At 48.4% G+C, this 15,742-nt stretch overlaps 1 protein-coding gene across 1 annotated transcript; it reads left to right on the forward strand.

Moving 5' to 3' along the window:
- Window positions 1-1,984: 1,984 nt before the first annotated feature.
- Window positions 1,985-10,756, forward strand: KCNV1 (potassium voltage-gated channel modifier subfamily V member 1). The gene is made up of 4 exons (XM_048841514.2): window positions 1,985-2,150; window positions 3,439-3,951; window positions 6,139-6,665; window positions 9,980-10,756. The coding sequence occupies exons 2-4, from the start codon at window positions 3,470-3,472 to the stop codon at window positions 10,489-10,491; spliced, it is 1,521 nt and encodes a 506-aa protein (XP_048697471.1). The 5' UTR covers window positions 1,985-2,150; window positions 3,439-3,469; the 3' UTR covers window positions 10,492-10,756.
- Window positions 10,757-15,742: the final 4,986 nt, after the last annotated feature.

The raw sequence follows: 15,742 nt of genomic DNA on the forward strand, positions 1-15,742 counted from the left end.
CATATGGGCAGGAGGGGGCTATAGGACAGTGACAGTGGGGGAGTAGCAGGGGGCTATAGAGCAGTGCAAGTGGGTATGTCCATGGGGGGGGGGGGAAGGAGAGGGATGTAGGGCAGGGCCAATGGAGGGTTACAGGCAGCTATTGGGCAGTGCCAGTGGGGGCAGGAAGGGGCTATAGGGCAGTGCCAGTGGGGGCAGGAAGGGGGCTATAGGGCAGTGCCAGTGGGGGCAGGGGGCTCTAGGGCAGTGCCCATGGGGGTTAGCAGGGAGGGGGCTCTAGGGCAGTGCCCGTGGGGTTAGGGGGGAGGGGGCTCTAGGGCAGTGCCCGTGGGGGTTAGGGGGGAGGGGGCTCTAGGGCAGCGCCAGTGGGGTTAGCGGGGAGGGGGCTCTAGGGCAGTGCCAGTGGGGTTAGGGGGGAGGGGGCTCTGGGGCAGTGCCCGTGGGGGTTAGCAGGGAGGGGGCTCTAGGGCAGTGCCCGTGGGGGTTCGCGGGGAGGGGGCTCTAGGGCAGCGCCAGTGGGGTTAGGGGGGAGGGGGCTCTAGGGCAGCGCCCGTGGGGTTAGGGGGGAGGGGGCTCTAGGGCAGCGCCAGTGGGGTTAAGGGGGAGGGGGCTCTAGGGCAGTGCCCGTGGGGGTTCGCGGGGAGGGGGCTCTAGGGCAGCGCCAGTGGGGTTAGGGGGGAGGGGGCTCTAGGGCAGTGCCCGTGGGGTTAGGGGGGAGGGGGCTCTAGGGCAGCGCCCGTGGGGGTTCGCGGGGAGGGGGCTCTAGGTCAGTGCCCGTGGGGTTAGGGGGGAGGGGGCTCTAGGGCACTGCCAGTGGGGTTAGGGGGGAGGGGGCTCTAGGGCAGTGCCAGTGGGGGTTCGCGGGGAGGGGGCTCTAGGGCAGCGCCCGTGGGGTTAGGGGGGAGGGGGCTCTAGGGCAGCGCCCGTGGGGTTAGGGGGGAGGGGGCTCTGGGGCAGTGCCCGTGGGGTTAGGGGGGAGGGGGCTCTAGGGCAGCGCCCGTGGGGTTAGGGGGGGAGGGGGCTCTGGGGCAGTGCCCGTGGGGTTAGGGGGGAGGGGGCTCTGGGGCAGTGCCCGTGGGGTTAGGGGGGAGGGGGCTCTAGGGCAGTGCCCGTGGGGGTTCGCGGGGAGGGGGCTCTAGGGCAGTGCCCGTGGGGGTTCGCGGGGAGGGGGCTCTAGGGCAGCGCCAGTGGGGTTAGGGGGGAGGGGGCTCTAGGGCAGCGCCAGTGGGGTTAGCGGGGAGGGGGCTCTAGGGCAGTGCCCGTGGGGTTAGGGGGGAGGGGGCTCTAGGGCAGCGCCAGTGGGGTTAGCGGGGAGGGGGCTCTAGGGCAGCGCCAGTGGGGTTAGCGGGGAGGGGGCTCTAGGGCAGTGCCCGTGGGGTTAGGGGGGAGGGGGCTCTAGGGCAGCGCCAGTGGGGTTAGCGGGGAGGGGGCTCTAGGGCAGTGCCCGTGGGGTTAGGGGGGAGGGGGCTCTAGGGCAGCGCCAGTGGGGTTAGCGGGGAGGGGGCTCTAGGGCAGTGCCCGTGGGGTTAGGGGGGAGGGGGCTCTAGGGCAGCGCCAGTGGGGTTAGCGGGGAGGGGTCTCTAGGGCAGTGCCCGTGGGGTTAGGGGGGAGGGGGCTCTAGGGCAGCGCCAGTGGGGTTAGCGGGGAGGGGGCTCTAGGGCAGTGCCCGTGGGGTTAGGGGGGAGGGGGCTCTAGGGCAGCGCCAGTGGGGTTAGCGGGGAGGGGGCTCTAGGGCAGTGCCCGTGGGGTTAGGGGGGAGGGGGCTCTAGGGCAGCGCCAGTGGGGTTAGGGGGGAGGGGGCTCTAGGGCAGTGCCCGTGGGGGTTCGCGGGGAGGTAACACGCAGCTCCCCCACTCTGCCCCGTGCAGGCGGCGCCCGGCCCGTTCACACGGAGCCCGCGGGTCCCCAGCCGCGGGGCCGGCCGCAGCGGTGGAATTCCGCCCCCCGCTCCAGTTCCCCACAGCACATGACCCGGAACGCGGGTCTGGCGCTCCCGGGAGCTGAGCTCGCGGGGCTGTGGCGAGGCGCGGGCGGGCAGCGAGGAGCCCTGCCGGAGCCGCCGCGCCCTGCTCCCGGCCGGGGGAGCCACTCGGGGGGAGGAGCCGCCAGCAGCAGCAGCAGCCCAGATGCGCAGCGAGGCGGCCGGGCAGGTAAGGCACAGCTGGCTCGGGCTCTCTATGCCCAGCATCGCGCCGCCGAGCTCGCCGGGCGCTCGGGAAGGAGCTGCTGAGCAGAAGAGTTTCTCGCTCTGCCTCCCTTGAACAACCCTCCGGCTCTTGCCCGCCAGCCCCGGGACAGCAGCGCATCAGCGAATCCTCTCGTGCATGTCTATAGATTTGACAAGGTCTCAGTCAGATGCAAGCCCGCTTTTAAAACTTTGCAGCGGGCTCGTGTTCAACAGGCGTTCGTGCGCGGTACTGGGCTTTTCAAAACACTTGTATCGCAAGTAACAAATTATGATAAGGATGAAATTGTGATACTTCGGGGGAATTTTAACCGACCCCGTTAGACTTTTAGCCATTCCAGCTGCTTAACTTTTTAAGTAGGTCTATTATTGCTACCGACTGCAAACAGAGGGGCAGCTTTGATGGCCAGCTGGTGCATGCAGATATTTTAGAGAATGGTTATTTCGTATGTAGCCTTGGTTAATGGTCATTCTTAAGTACAAAACATGCACAACTTTCTCCTCCTCTCTAAAGTCTCTGTGGAGTTGTTTCCATATAGTTGGCATCCAGCTCTTTACCTCAGAAAAGCAGAAGGCTAACATCTCCAGTTCTGTATGGGAGAGGTGCTATGGTGCTGGATAAAGTGTATGAGTTACTGGGTTGCGGTATGCTTAATTTGCCCTTTTTTTTTTCTTTCTTTCTTTTATGACTCATCAAATGTTGTCTGAGAGACAGGTGATGATGATGATGCTAAAATGCTAAAGACAATACTCCCCTGGATAGTTGCAAAGAAGGCACATATAGTTACAATCCCAAATTTCAAAGCAACTGGATCTTACGTTGATGTCTCATTATGGTAATAAATAAATCTTAGCATGAAACATGACCCTTTAGGCAATGTAATTTTAAAATTTTAGGACATATCTACAGCCCTTTCAAGTCAATGAGAGTTTTTCCATTGACTTTAATGGGATTTGGATCAAGCCCTTAATGATCAATCAAATTCCAATTGGTGTGAAACCAATGCAAGGTAAACATATTTCAGGGATCATTATTATTTGTTATTAACCAGATGTATATCCTGCTTGGCTACTTCAGTCTCTTTTTTGAGCTCTATCTGAGATGGACACTTTGCTCTGAGCAAGTGGGGGCAGGAATGTCCCCTTGAATCTGTAAGGAAATTATATGAAAGAAATACACTTAAAAACTAGGTTGGCCCATTTCCCTCAACTGGGCTGTCTTCTATTCACCTTTGCTGTGTCTTTTAACATAGGAGACCGTGGGCTGCTACTGGCAGCTGCAGGATGAAGTCGCCTCCCTGCTGCATGTCCCTTTCTTCCCAGACAACCGGACAGGAGCCAGGGGACAGCACATCGCTGGGTTCCCTGGAGTCCAGCGTCTTCTGCAGTGAGGAGGAGCAGGGGCCCTTGCTGCAGAAAGTTGACCCCACCTTAGACTGTTTCACCATCAATGTGGGAGGCAGCCGCTTCGTACTGTCCCAGCAAACTCTGTCTTGCTACCCAGACACCCGGCTCGGCAAGCTGGCCATGGTGGTGTCCGCTGCCCGGGATGTAGCCTCTAGCCTCCTGGAGCTCTGCGACGATGCCAACCTGGTGGAGAACGAGTATTTTTTCGACCGGAGCTCACAGGCATTTCGCTACATCCTGAATTATTACCAGACAGGAAGGTTGCATGTGATGGAGCAGCTGTGCGCCCTCTCCTTCCTGCAGGAGATCCAGTACTGGGGTCTGGACGAGCTCAGCATTGACTCCTGCTGCAGAGACAGGTGAGCACTGGGAAAAGGAGGAAAATAATAATGTGGGCTGGATGCTCTCACTATCAACTCCTGCTGCAGAGACAGGCAGGCCCTGGGTTGTGAAGGGAAGAGATCCAGCAGTGTGGGTTGGAGGAATTCAGCATCAGCTGTTCTTACAGGGGTAGATGGGTGCTGGGGAAGGAGCTGAGCTGCACAAACTCAGCACCAACTCCCACTACATGGACAAGTGGATATTGGACGGGGGAGGGAAAAGGTTAGAAGAGGTCAGTGATGACTCTTACTAGAGGGCAGGTTGGCACTGGGGGCAGGATGATGAGATTCAGTATTGGAACAGTGGCTGGGCAAATGCTGCATCGACTTCCTCTAAAGGGACAGGGTAGCGCTGGGAGTTCTGGGTGGGAGGAGGAAGAGGCAGAAGGAAATCACTGGGGGGGACAGGCTGAGGCAGAAGTGACAGCAGATGAAAATGTTAAATAGGGACAAGGAGAAGGCAGAGAAGATGGACATCTGTGACGTTTGTGCTAGGATATTTTTATTCTTTTAATTCTATTGGTTGTGGTTAATTTTGGTTCCTGGTTTATTTGTTAATATTGAAGTGTGGGGTGTTCTAAAAATGATAAATAAAAAATCCAAAATGCTTACCTTAAAATCATTGTAATCAGATGAATGCGATACAAAAACCAGTGCACACCTGCACTGCCTGACAGTCCAACAGTATCTATTCCAGAATGGCTTCAAGGTGCAATTCAATTTCACTGATTTTTTTAATAGATTTTCAGGCCAGAAAGGATCATTATGGTCTGACCTGCATAACACAGGCCATAGAATCACATCTAGTAATTCCTGAATCATGCTCTTATCCTGTGTCTGAGCTAGAGCATATTTTTAGAAAGCCTTCCAACCTTGATTTAAAGACTGATGAAAATCCACCACATCCCTTGGTATGAGGCTTCACTATCAACAGCAATCAATAAATGTACTGACTACCAGCATGTATATATGAAAAGAAGGATTGTCTCATGTTTCTTGGTAATCTCCTTGTTTGAAGAAAATGTTCCATAAATATGGCCTTGATTCAGCAAAGCATTTAGCACATGCTTAAAATCCATAGTAACTACTCAGTAAAGATGGTTAATTGCTTTGCTGAATCAGGACCTAAGTGTTTAAATAAGGTGCAAATAACAGGTATAATAAAATACGTTCTTGAGCTAATGGTATGTTTTGGACAAACCTTTGTATAAAGGATTATATACCGCCCTTCTAAGCATTGTAACTGTAAGCAATGTAATAAAAAATAAGTAAAATATTATTAGTAAAAATGACAAGTTGGTTTAGAAACATAGGGCCTGATTCTGCCAGCCTTACATGAGCATCCCCTACTCTCACAGTTAGTCTCACTGACGTTAAGAGTAGAATCATAGAATCATAGTACTGGAAGGGACCTCGAGAGGTGATTTAGTCCAGTCCCCTGCACTCATGGCAGGACTAAGTATTATCTAGACCGTCCCTGACAGGTGTTTGTCTAACCTGCTCTTAAAAACCTCCAATGACGGAGATTCCACACCTCCCTAGGCAACTTATTCCAGTGCTTAACCACTCTGACAATTAGGAAGTGTTTTCCTAATGGGCAACCTAAATCACCCTTGCTGCAATTTAAGCCCATTGCTTCTTGCCTTTTCTCAGACGTTAAGGAGAACAATTTTTCTCCCTCCTCCTTGTAACAACCTTTTATGTACTTGAAAACTGTTATCATGTCCAATCTCTCTCTCTCTCTCTCTCTTTCCCCCTGTGTGTATATATATATATATGTATAGGGGAGAGGGAGGGAGGGGAAGAGAACACTCACATATCTAAAGCTATGTGGTACCAAGCACATATTTATATCTTTGTTCTGGCATAATTTCCCAAACTGTAGGCCTGATCTTGGCGCATTCAAAGCTCTCACTGATATGAATGAGCACCACAGGAACATAATGGCTGTGTGGATGTGCTCTATGGCCCTAACTCAACAAAGCACTTTATCACGTGCTTGAAGTTAAGGATGAGCTTATGTCCTTTGCTGTATCAGGACATTATCAAATTCCCTTTAAGAAGATTTACTCTGGTTGCAGGGTTTTTTCATGTGAAAGGCAGTTTCCATAATAGTGCAAAAATTGTTATTCAAGGTTTATATTTTGGGTTGGATTCCCTGCGCAGGTACTTCAGGAGGAAGGAACTGAGTGAAGCCTTGGATATCAAGAAAGATGCAGAAGAGCTGGATGCCCAGGATGAGGAAGAGGATTTCTCTGGGAGTCTCTGTCCCAATGTCAGGCAGAGGCTCTGGGAGATGCTGGAGAAGCCTCGCTCTTCTGTAGCTGCCAGGACTTTTGGCACCCTCTCTATGGCCTTTGTTGTCGTGTCCATTGCCAACATGGCCTTGATTTCTGTGGAGCTGAGCTGGTTGGCGCCCCCACTACTGGACGCCCTGGAGTATGTGTGCATTGTCTGGTTCACAGCGGAGTTTGCCCTGCGGCTCCTGTGCACACGGGATCGGTGGAGCTTCCTGAGGAGCGTGGCGAACATCATCGACCTGCTGGCCATTTTACCCTTCTACATCACCCTGCTGGTGGAGAGCATGTGCGGTGGGGAGAGCTCTCAAGAGCTGGAGAATGTGGGGCGCATCGTCCAGGTGCTGAGGCTGCTCAGAGCTCTGCGTATGCTGAAGCTGGGCAGACATTCCACAGGTACCTTTAGCTCATGGATTTAACACAGTATTGGTTTTAGCATTTTACAGGCCATAAGAGGTCAAAAGAAATTAACCAAGCAAGTTAAATGTACAGACACATAGTAACCCTTACAGATTATCCAGGGTGCTGTTGCCACAGTAATAAAACTGAATCTGCATAGAAGGGATAGAAGGAAATGACCTGTTGGTCAAAAACACTAGGTACACACTCAAGGTGGCTAGTCCCCCACTTCTGCCACTGCAATTTTAGTGCACTAGCTAGCAGAGATAGCATGGGAATGGAATGACACCTGCAGGTCGAAGTGTAGCAGTCCCTATGACAGCTCCTAGTGGCAATTCCCCAGGTTTGTAATGACGATTGTTGACATTAGAGAACTTCACTTTGAATTTTGGGGTCACACCTTTCTATCTTTCATATGTTTATTTAAAAACCATTCAGGAAATTATTATCCTATTGGTTTAGCATCACCTGTCTCTCTCCCATATAGAATTTAGTGATTTCTTGTCATAGAAAGGAAAAAGTTGAATTAATCTTATCAAAACCTCATAACTCTCCTAGTCTGAGATTGAAGTATCACTTCACCATTAAAACTGAAAATAGTAGTCCATTTCTTTAGCATACAGAATTAGATGCCACTTAACTACACATGTAAGCAGCTCAAAACAGCTTAAATGCCATGGTGTTAATTGTATAGTTTTTGATATTTAAGTTTTACCAGTCACCCAGGCTCAGAGCAGTAAATCAAAAACTGCAGCTCACTATAATTTGAATGTTGTCGGAAACAGTTCTCGTCTTCTGGCAGAGCAGACTGTTAAGATAAACCTAGTAAATCAGAATGGAAATATACACTATACAGATCTGGAGCCTGCTTCCTGTTAGTTAAAGATGACAAAATGGTGAGGGTTTTTCATTTTGATTCTAACGTATACATAAACATAGTCATTAATATGGAAAGTTCTGCACACAGAGGGGATCATCCATAATCACATCTCTCCCTCCCACCTATAAGTCAAGTCACCTACCTGTATGGCATCATCCTTGGGATACTGAATTTGGGATCCACTCCAGGGGAGTGGATGAGGGCGGGGCAGGTTGGGGGAAGGGCCGGGGTAGCCCTGCTGTGCGTAGTGGGGTGTGACTGAGGAATGCTCACTATGCTCTGCACATTTTGTGAAGAAATGGCAGATCCAAACGATTCCTGTGGGTGGGGATGATAAAGACATATAGGACACAAAACTATGCCTCTGCAAAGGCCGAGGGAAGGGGGGGAAGGGAAGGGATGTGGTCATAAAGGGGACATAAAGCAGGCTGTGTGGGCTGAGCAGTTGGATTTGATATATCTGTTCGACCTAGCACTTCCCCGGCACAGCCCTAGTGGCACATAGGGCCAGGGCCACTGCTCTGCCTCACTGAGACTCACCGTTACTGGCACCCCTTGTGCTACTGGCAGTGCTACCAAGACTCACTCCCTGCACTCCCCAGCACCTACAGAGAAGTTACTGCAGCCCTCCGCACAAGAGGAAAGCGGGACTCCCTATGGCCTTTCTGCTAAACCTCAGTGTGCTTGTGCTGGAGCAACCATGGCTTGCCTTGGCCGTAGAAATCATTTGAAAAGAATTGCTTTCATATGGTAAGAAATTAAAAAACCTGCACAGCCACTGACACCCACTGATCACTGAGAACATGCTTATTGTGTGCCCTATAACTTGTGTTTGGCTAAAGCATATCTTCCAGAAACGCATCCGTCCTTGGACTGAAGACATCAAGAGATGAAGAATCTACCACTTCCCTTCATAGTTTTGTCCAATAACTAATCACCCTCACTGTAAAAATGTGTGCCTTCTTTCCAGTTTGAAGTTGTCTGGCTTTGACTTGCAGCCACTGGTTCTTCTTATGCCTTTCTCTGCCAGATTAAAAAGCCATTTAGTACCTAGTGTTTGCTCCCTACGAAGATACTTATACATTGCAATCAAGTCACCACTTGATCTTCTATTTGCTAAATGAAACAGGTTGAGCTCTTTACATCTGTAAGGCATTTTTTCCAGCCCTCAGATAATTTTAGTGGCTTATTTCTGCATCCTCTCCAATTTTTCAACATCTTTTTTTTAGAATATGGACACCAGAACTATGTACAGTATTCCAGTATCAGTCTCACCTCTAGGTAGAGTGGAGGAAAAGAAAAATTCTCCAAAAACCAAAGAGCCCAATTGCACTCTCTGAGGTGCATGCACCAAACCAAGGGCTTTGTGTGTGCACTGGCAAACAGAGATTGGCCCAAAAGCAACAAGAAATCTTAAACACATTTATGTCTCAACGTCCCAGAGACTCCAATGGCTGTCTGAGACATGCAAAAATGCATGAGTTCAACCTTAGTTTCCAACATTATTTGGTTTAGTTGGAGCTCAGTGGGGGTAATTTATAAGCATTGCATTTCTCCCCTTCAAAAATAAAAACAATATTCATTATTTAAAAAATTAGTGGGAGAAACTCTTTGTCAGAATTCATAACATCCTCAGTGATCAAGAAGATATAATACAGAGATCCAAGTTATCATAACTGGCTTTAGAGGATGCCTTGTTTTGTGGATATATTTTGTTTTTAATTTGTGTGCATGTGGCATTTCTTCCTTTGCACTGTTATTGTATTTGCTTTTTCACCCCTGCACTGGCCAGCCAAGGGGCACTGCATACCCTGGGGGGGGGGGGCAAAGAGCTACCACACATGCACACTTGTCTTTGTCCTGTGCAAGTCTCTGCACACTCATGCTCCCTTCCCCTACCTACCCAGCTTTTGAATAGGGGTGCAAGTGAGGCTAAGGGGTTTGTAAAGTTGGACAAAGGTGATCTCCTTATGCCTAGATCCCAGTCCCCCAAATTGAATGGATCATTTCCCTTATAACAAGTTACTCCTACAACATTGTAACTGAAGGGATGTACCTGGCAGAGCTGGCAGTAACCAGCATAAGAGAGGAAGGCATGAGATGTGTATCTCCCACTCCTGTCTTTGCCCATCTTCCCCCTCACTCTAATATGATTCAAGATCAGCCCCTTATTCATCTATATCCTGGATGTCAATATCTTTTTTTTATTTATTTCAAAATAGGGACCATAAATCAGAGACCTCTGTGTTTTATTTCTTGAATAATCATGTTTTCCCATTGGTTCTCCAAACAGCATTGCCTTCTCATAAAGGCATTCCTGAGGCAGAAACATAAAACACAAAGTGTCTAGCTTTCAGAACAAGTGCTTCTTAACAGAGGTGTGAAGACAGTTACGTGGATCAACATACTGACAGCATTTCTTGTGTTCCAGGCTTGCGATCTCTTGGGATGACTATTGCACAATGCTACGAGGAGGTTGGCCTGCTGCTGCTTTTTCTCTCTGTGGGAATATCTATATTTTCCACGGTGGAGTATTTTGTTGAACAAGGTGTCCCTGGCACAACTTTCACAAGTGTGCCCTGTGCATGGTGGTGGGCAACAACTTCCATGACAACCGTTGGTTATGGCGACATTAGACCAGACACTACCACTGGCAAGGTAGTGGCCTTTATGTGTATATTATCAGGAATATTGGTCTTGGCTTTGCCTATAGCTATAATAAATGACCGTTTTTCTGCTTGTTATTTTACGCTGAAGATAAAGGAGGCTGCTCTTCGACAGCGTGAAGCTTTAAAGAAGCTCACAAAGAACACATCCACTGACTCAAATATCAATGTTAATTTGCGAGACATATATGCTCGCAGTATCATGGATATGTTACGGTTAAGAAGCAGAGAGAGAGCAAGCACCAGGAGCAGTGGTGGAGATGATTTTTGGTTTTGACTTCATAAAGTCTTGTATAACATACAGACAACTTCAAGGTGCAGTAGTGAATGGTAGGACAGCTGTCATTTTACATTATTCACTCTTAGCATATTTGCTCTTCAATTTGCAATTTTATTGTCTTGGTGCATTTAAGATAACTAGTGTAGGCCAAAGGCATAATTCAAAACCTGGGAACTCCCAAGGGGCTTTGAAACTAATTTTCACAATTGGTTCTTGAACTGGAAAAATATAGGGATCCATCAAAGTAAAATAATGATCCAAATATTTGTCTATGAATCTTATGTTTTTGCTAACATAGAGTAATAAAGTTTTACACCCTCTCCCCCCCGCCCCACAAAAAAGGGGGGAGGTTTTTCTGGTGGTAAGAATGAGGGAATTAAAAATACTTGAAAAGAAAGAAGCTTACGGAGGAAAGCACTGGCAACATTTATGATAGCTTTTATATTATGTATTATTGTTTGTAGACATAAACAAGAGTCAGGGGCTGATCCTTGTCCCCATTCTGGCCTCCATCTGCTGCATCATCAGTGGCATAAAGAGTCCACAATAAGCTGGGGGGAGAATTTTCCCCAGTTGAGGAGCAGCATAGAGCTAGCATAAGCAGGCCCCCTCACATGCCCCAGTGTAGGACACATGCTTATGCCAGGACTGGTGATAAAAAGAGGTATGATCGTGGTGCTCTATATTATACAGATTCTGGGTTGCTGTACAGCCCATAGGCAGCCATGGAAAAGCAGCCATAAGTTGGAGCAGCCTCTGGGGCTACTCTAACTTACATCAGGGTCTGTATCAGCATCTGCAGCACAAAAGTGCCTTTTGTTTCACTCCCCCCAGGGTTGATCCTTGTGTATTGTGCCTATCAAGAGGCACTGCCTAGAAGCTACCATCATGGAGTTCAAGACAAATGTTGCCTCTATTTGTCTATATAAGCACTTTTCTCAGTTTTGAGGTGACACTGAATTAAAAAAACCTGTATTTAGAAACTGTAGCATCAAAAATTCCAGGGGAAGAATTTAGTCTATTTTAATTAACTGAGTCCTCGCTGAAAGCATCAGGTTGACATCAGAAAAAGCGTAAGTTCTCTTTTTAATCATAGAGGAAATAAGACATTTGCTTCAGCTTAGCCCATAGAAATCAGTAGGAGTTTTGGGTGGCTCAGGGCTCCAAGATCAGGTCTAAATAAGTTAACAGTTGTCACTGAGGCATGAGAGAAATCCTAAATGAAATATATGCATGTCCTCCCTCCCTCCCCCCAAAAAAACACTATGGAATGCTCATGAGATGTTGTATGCAGATCTTTTTGGTGTGAGAGGGTGGGTTATAGGTCTAGTTAGACAACAAAAAAATCTAAACTTTCCTTAGTTCCCCCCCCCCATGTGCTTTTTAGCAAAATGGAGTGTTGCTTAAATTTAATTTGCATTGCCTAAGGGACAATGTACCTGTAGAAATAATTCATCAATATGATAAACTAAATCAAAAGCTTCAAACCCCCTTGATTTCTTAACTCTCATGGATAATACAAGCACAAGTGTATGTGTAACCCACACACCTTCTGAGTATGATGCTCTGTCCCATCTAGTGGCACTGAGACCACTTAGAGAGAGAGATAAAGTGAGTCTGCTCTACCATCTTAGCTAACAGCCAGTTGGCTTTTAGCTCATGCGGTAGAGGCTCATGCATTTAGCTCCAGAGGCCCCAGCTTCGATCTCGCTGATAGACGACCAGGGTCTGTCGGCATTACATATGCACCAGTTTACTGTGTGTGTTTGAAATAAAATTAAACAAACACATAAAAACAACCATATAGTAACTGCAGCTAATCTGACTTGCTGCATTATTCAGGACACCTAAATAAAACTTTCTTTTAGGACATATAAATGGATGAACAAAGTTGCTTTTAAGAAACATTAAATAACTCCTATTTTGAATTATTAATATGATTATCTAGCCATTGAACAAAAACTACATTGCAAGATTATACAGAAAACAATTACAGGACTCTTGCAAGCAACTCTAATAGAAATTCAACACAAAACTTAACTGTGGCGGTTCAATACAAGACAGGACACGGCTTTAGGCAAGCAAGCAGGCTGGTCTGCTGATGAGATTGCCCCTGTCAGCTTTTCCACCTCTTTTATTTCTCTCCCCCCTGCGCATCACATACCCCAACCAACTGCAAAAGGCATCAACAAAGGAAATAATATGACTTTGATTAATATTCCTATTTACTAGCCTCTATCTACTACAATCTTTATTCTCAGGCCTTGAGCTTCGGCCGAGGAAGCTTCCCACGGCTGATGTCCTTATTTTGACTTCCCAGATGGTCCATGTTTTCATGGTCCATGTCCTTGGACAGAACAGAGCAATGTGTGCATTGCTCCTACACAACAGTCAGGGTGTGCCCTGACTGTTTCCAGGTGCATGAACGCTACATGAACCCTTCATCCCCCCTTTTGTTATTATTATGCTCGGCCATCTCATGGTAGCCATCAATTTGCTTTTGTAAGTGATTCAACTCCCGGACAGACAAGGACATAACTCGGGGAGCCTACCAGGGCGGATCTCTGCAAAGCCTTAGCAAGGAGGGAATACATTGTATACAGCAGCAGCAAAATATAAGCCCAACAATTACAAACACAGCATAACCGAAAAGTTGTTGCAGCCATCCTAGAGAGGGCAGCCATCCTGTAAGCCAATTCCAAAAGCCCTCAAACCCCAGATCTTGGCGTATGTGTGCTGTAAGATTGGCCAATTCGGCCAGTCTAGTTTCTATGGAGTGACTATTATCAGTTAAATTAAAGCAACACATGTGCTGAAACGTGGAGCAGCCTAGATGGTGTTTCAGGAGCAAAAAATCAATGGCTGCTCTGTTATCCAAAATTGCATCCCTTAATTCGTGTTGCTCTGTGTTAAGTAGGGCAATTGCCTGGGATGTTGTATTAATTGCCTTTGCCGCAAAGCATGCCAGGTTATTTAAAGTTCTGGCTGTATAAATGGCAAGCGCGGGGACCCCAACAATAGAGGCCGCTAAAGCAGTATACTCAGCACGACTAAAAAGCTCAACATCTGCAATACAATCATCTGAAAGGGGTACACTTCTTCTACTACGTTTTTGACCAGCAAAAGGCAATATAAGTGTCATTCTACTAAGACAGCAAAGGGTGCCATCACTTAAATTTGCAGGAATATAATTAAAGGTGCGTGAGCCGCAAGTAAAAAACCATCCTGATGGTAGGATGATATGGCCATAATTGTATGAAACATTTACGGCGTGGGAACAATTTAAAAAGGGTTGAGAAACTTGCCGACAGCCCAAGGGCACCCTTGTACTAGTGCAGTTAACCACACGTGCACAGGTGACATTGTTGGCCCCGGCCGGGTACGGTGTGTGGAGCGATATGGCCGTGTGAGACAAAGTATAATTGGCCGGGTCCCAATTAGCCATACCAGAGTATTGGGAAGAGAGATTCGCGTAAGCAGCGAGCATCGTCTCATTCCCTATTTCCTCAGGGTGATGACATACTGGGATAAGGCATGTACCCAACAATTCTCCAGCTGCTACAGAATTAGATAAACAGAAGTGGGTAACATTTGCTATTGAAGCCAATCTTTCCCATAGGTTATATGTCATTCGGGCTCGTAACGGAGAAAGCGCTCCCGAGCCAACCCCTACAGGAAATAGCAGGCACAAAAGGCATACAATCAATACAGAATTAGCAGTAATTTGGGCAAGAATTTGCCACAAACAGAGTCTCAGGAGTCTCTGGCTGTTGGTTTGCTGCCAGTCTTCGTTGAGCCGCGGCGACCAATGCTTTTACTGCTCCCCATGTCACGGGCTGGCTTGGGATGCTACGCCTCCTCCGTTTCCGTCCCTTCGTTGTCGACCCAGGAGGCACCGCGCCCTCCTCCAGGGTCAGCTGAAACTCCGGTATGGGGTTCGATAGTCCCTGGTGCCACGCCATGCTGCTTCAGTGCCGGTCGCACACACCGGGCCGGAACCCACAACGGTCCTGTAGGGAGAGACACAGCAGCATATCCCCGACCCCAAGTGATTAGAGGTACTGGGCCCAGCCATTGCGGATCAGGCAGCTGACGGTAATAGACACGTGGTCTTTCCAGCACCTCGGATTTATGAAAATGCCGATCCGCAGGGGTCTGCTGATCTGCGTTTAGCGTTAAGTTATTTAAAGTGAACAAAAGGATATGCAATTGCTGCTGAATGTCTCCTAAGGTTCGGAGACGCAGCTCCCCTTGTTTTAATTGTTTGTCAAGCAAGGTTTTTAGTGTGCGATTTGCACGTTCAACAATGGCTTGGCCCGTGGAGTTATAAGGGATCCCGTGTGTGAGGCGGACGTCCCATTGGACACAAAAGGCGGAAAGGGCTGTGGAGCAGTAGGCTGGGGCATTATCTGTTTTTATTTGGCTCGGGCGACCCATAACAGCAAAACAGGCTAGCAGATGGTGAATAACTTTAGGAGTGGCTTCCCCACACTGTGGGGTCGCCCAGAGGAATCCTGAATAGGTATCAATGGAAACATGTAAAAATAAATAGGGGCGGAATTGTGGCACGTGAGTGACATCCATTTGCCACAGCTGATTCGCTGTGGTACCTCTGGGGTTAACGGCATAAGAAAAGGTAGGGGCAGCAGCAGCACAGTGGGGGCAGGAACGAACAATGGAACGTGCGTGATCAGCAGGAATGTGAAACTGGCGGGCTAAAACAGAGGCAGACTGATGAAAAAAGGCATGGCTTTCAATGGGGTCAGAAAAAAGAGAATTTACCTCACCACGTAACGCGCGATCGGCGCGTGCATTGCTTTCAGTGAGTAGCCCAGGCAGAGGGGTATGACTGCGAATATGAGCAACAAAGTACGGGAAATTACGGGTGGTGATGAGATACTGTGAAGACAAAAACAGGCGAAGGAGGTCTGCATCGACCTGAGGGGTAATGAGGGCTACGGGTAAATGATCAATTACTTGATAAACATAATGGGTGTCCACAATCAAGTTAAAGGGACAATCAACAAAAAGTTGAAAGGCCAAAACAACAGCAGCCAATTCTGAGCGCTGCGCAGAACGCTGAGGCAGCGTAAAGCGAGAATGCCAATGAGGGGGGTCACCTAATTGATAGGTGACAACACCGCGATGTGGAGAGCCATCAGTAAAAAGAGTGACGGCTGAAACAATGGGTTGAGAGCGACTAAGACGATGGACAACCAGGGGCACCTGTTGGGTAATTACCAATCGG

The sequence above is a fragment of the Caretta caretta genome, chromosome 2 (assembly GCF_965140235.1).
Source record: "Caretta caretta isolate rCarCar2 chromosome 2, rCarCar1.hap1, whole genome shotgun sequence".
NCBI classification, from domain to species: domain Eukaryota; kingdom Metazoa; phylum Chordata; order Testudines; family Cheloniidae; genus Caretta; species Caretta caretta.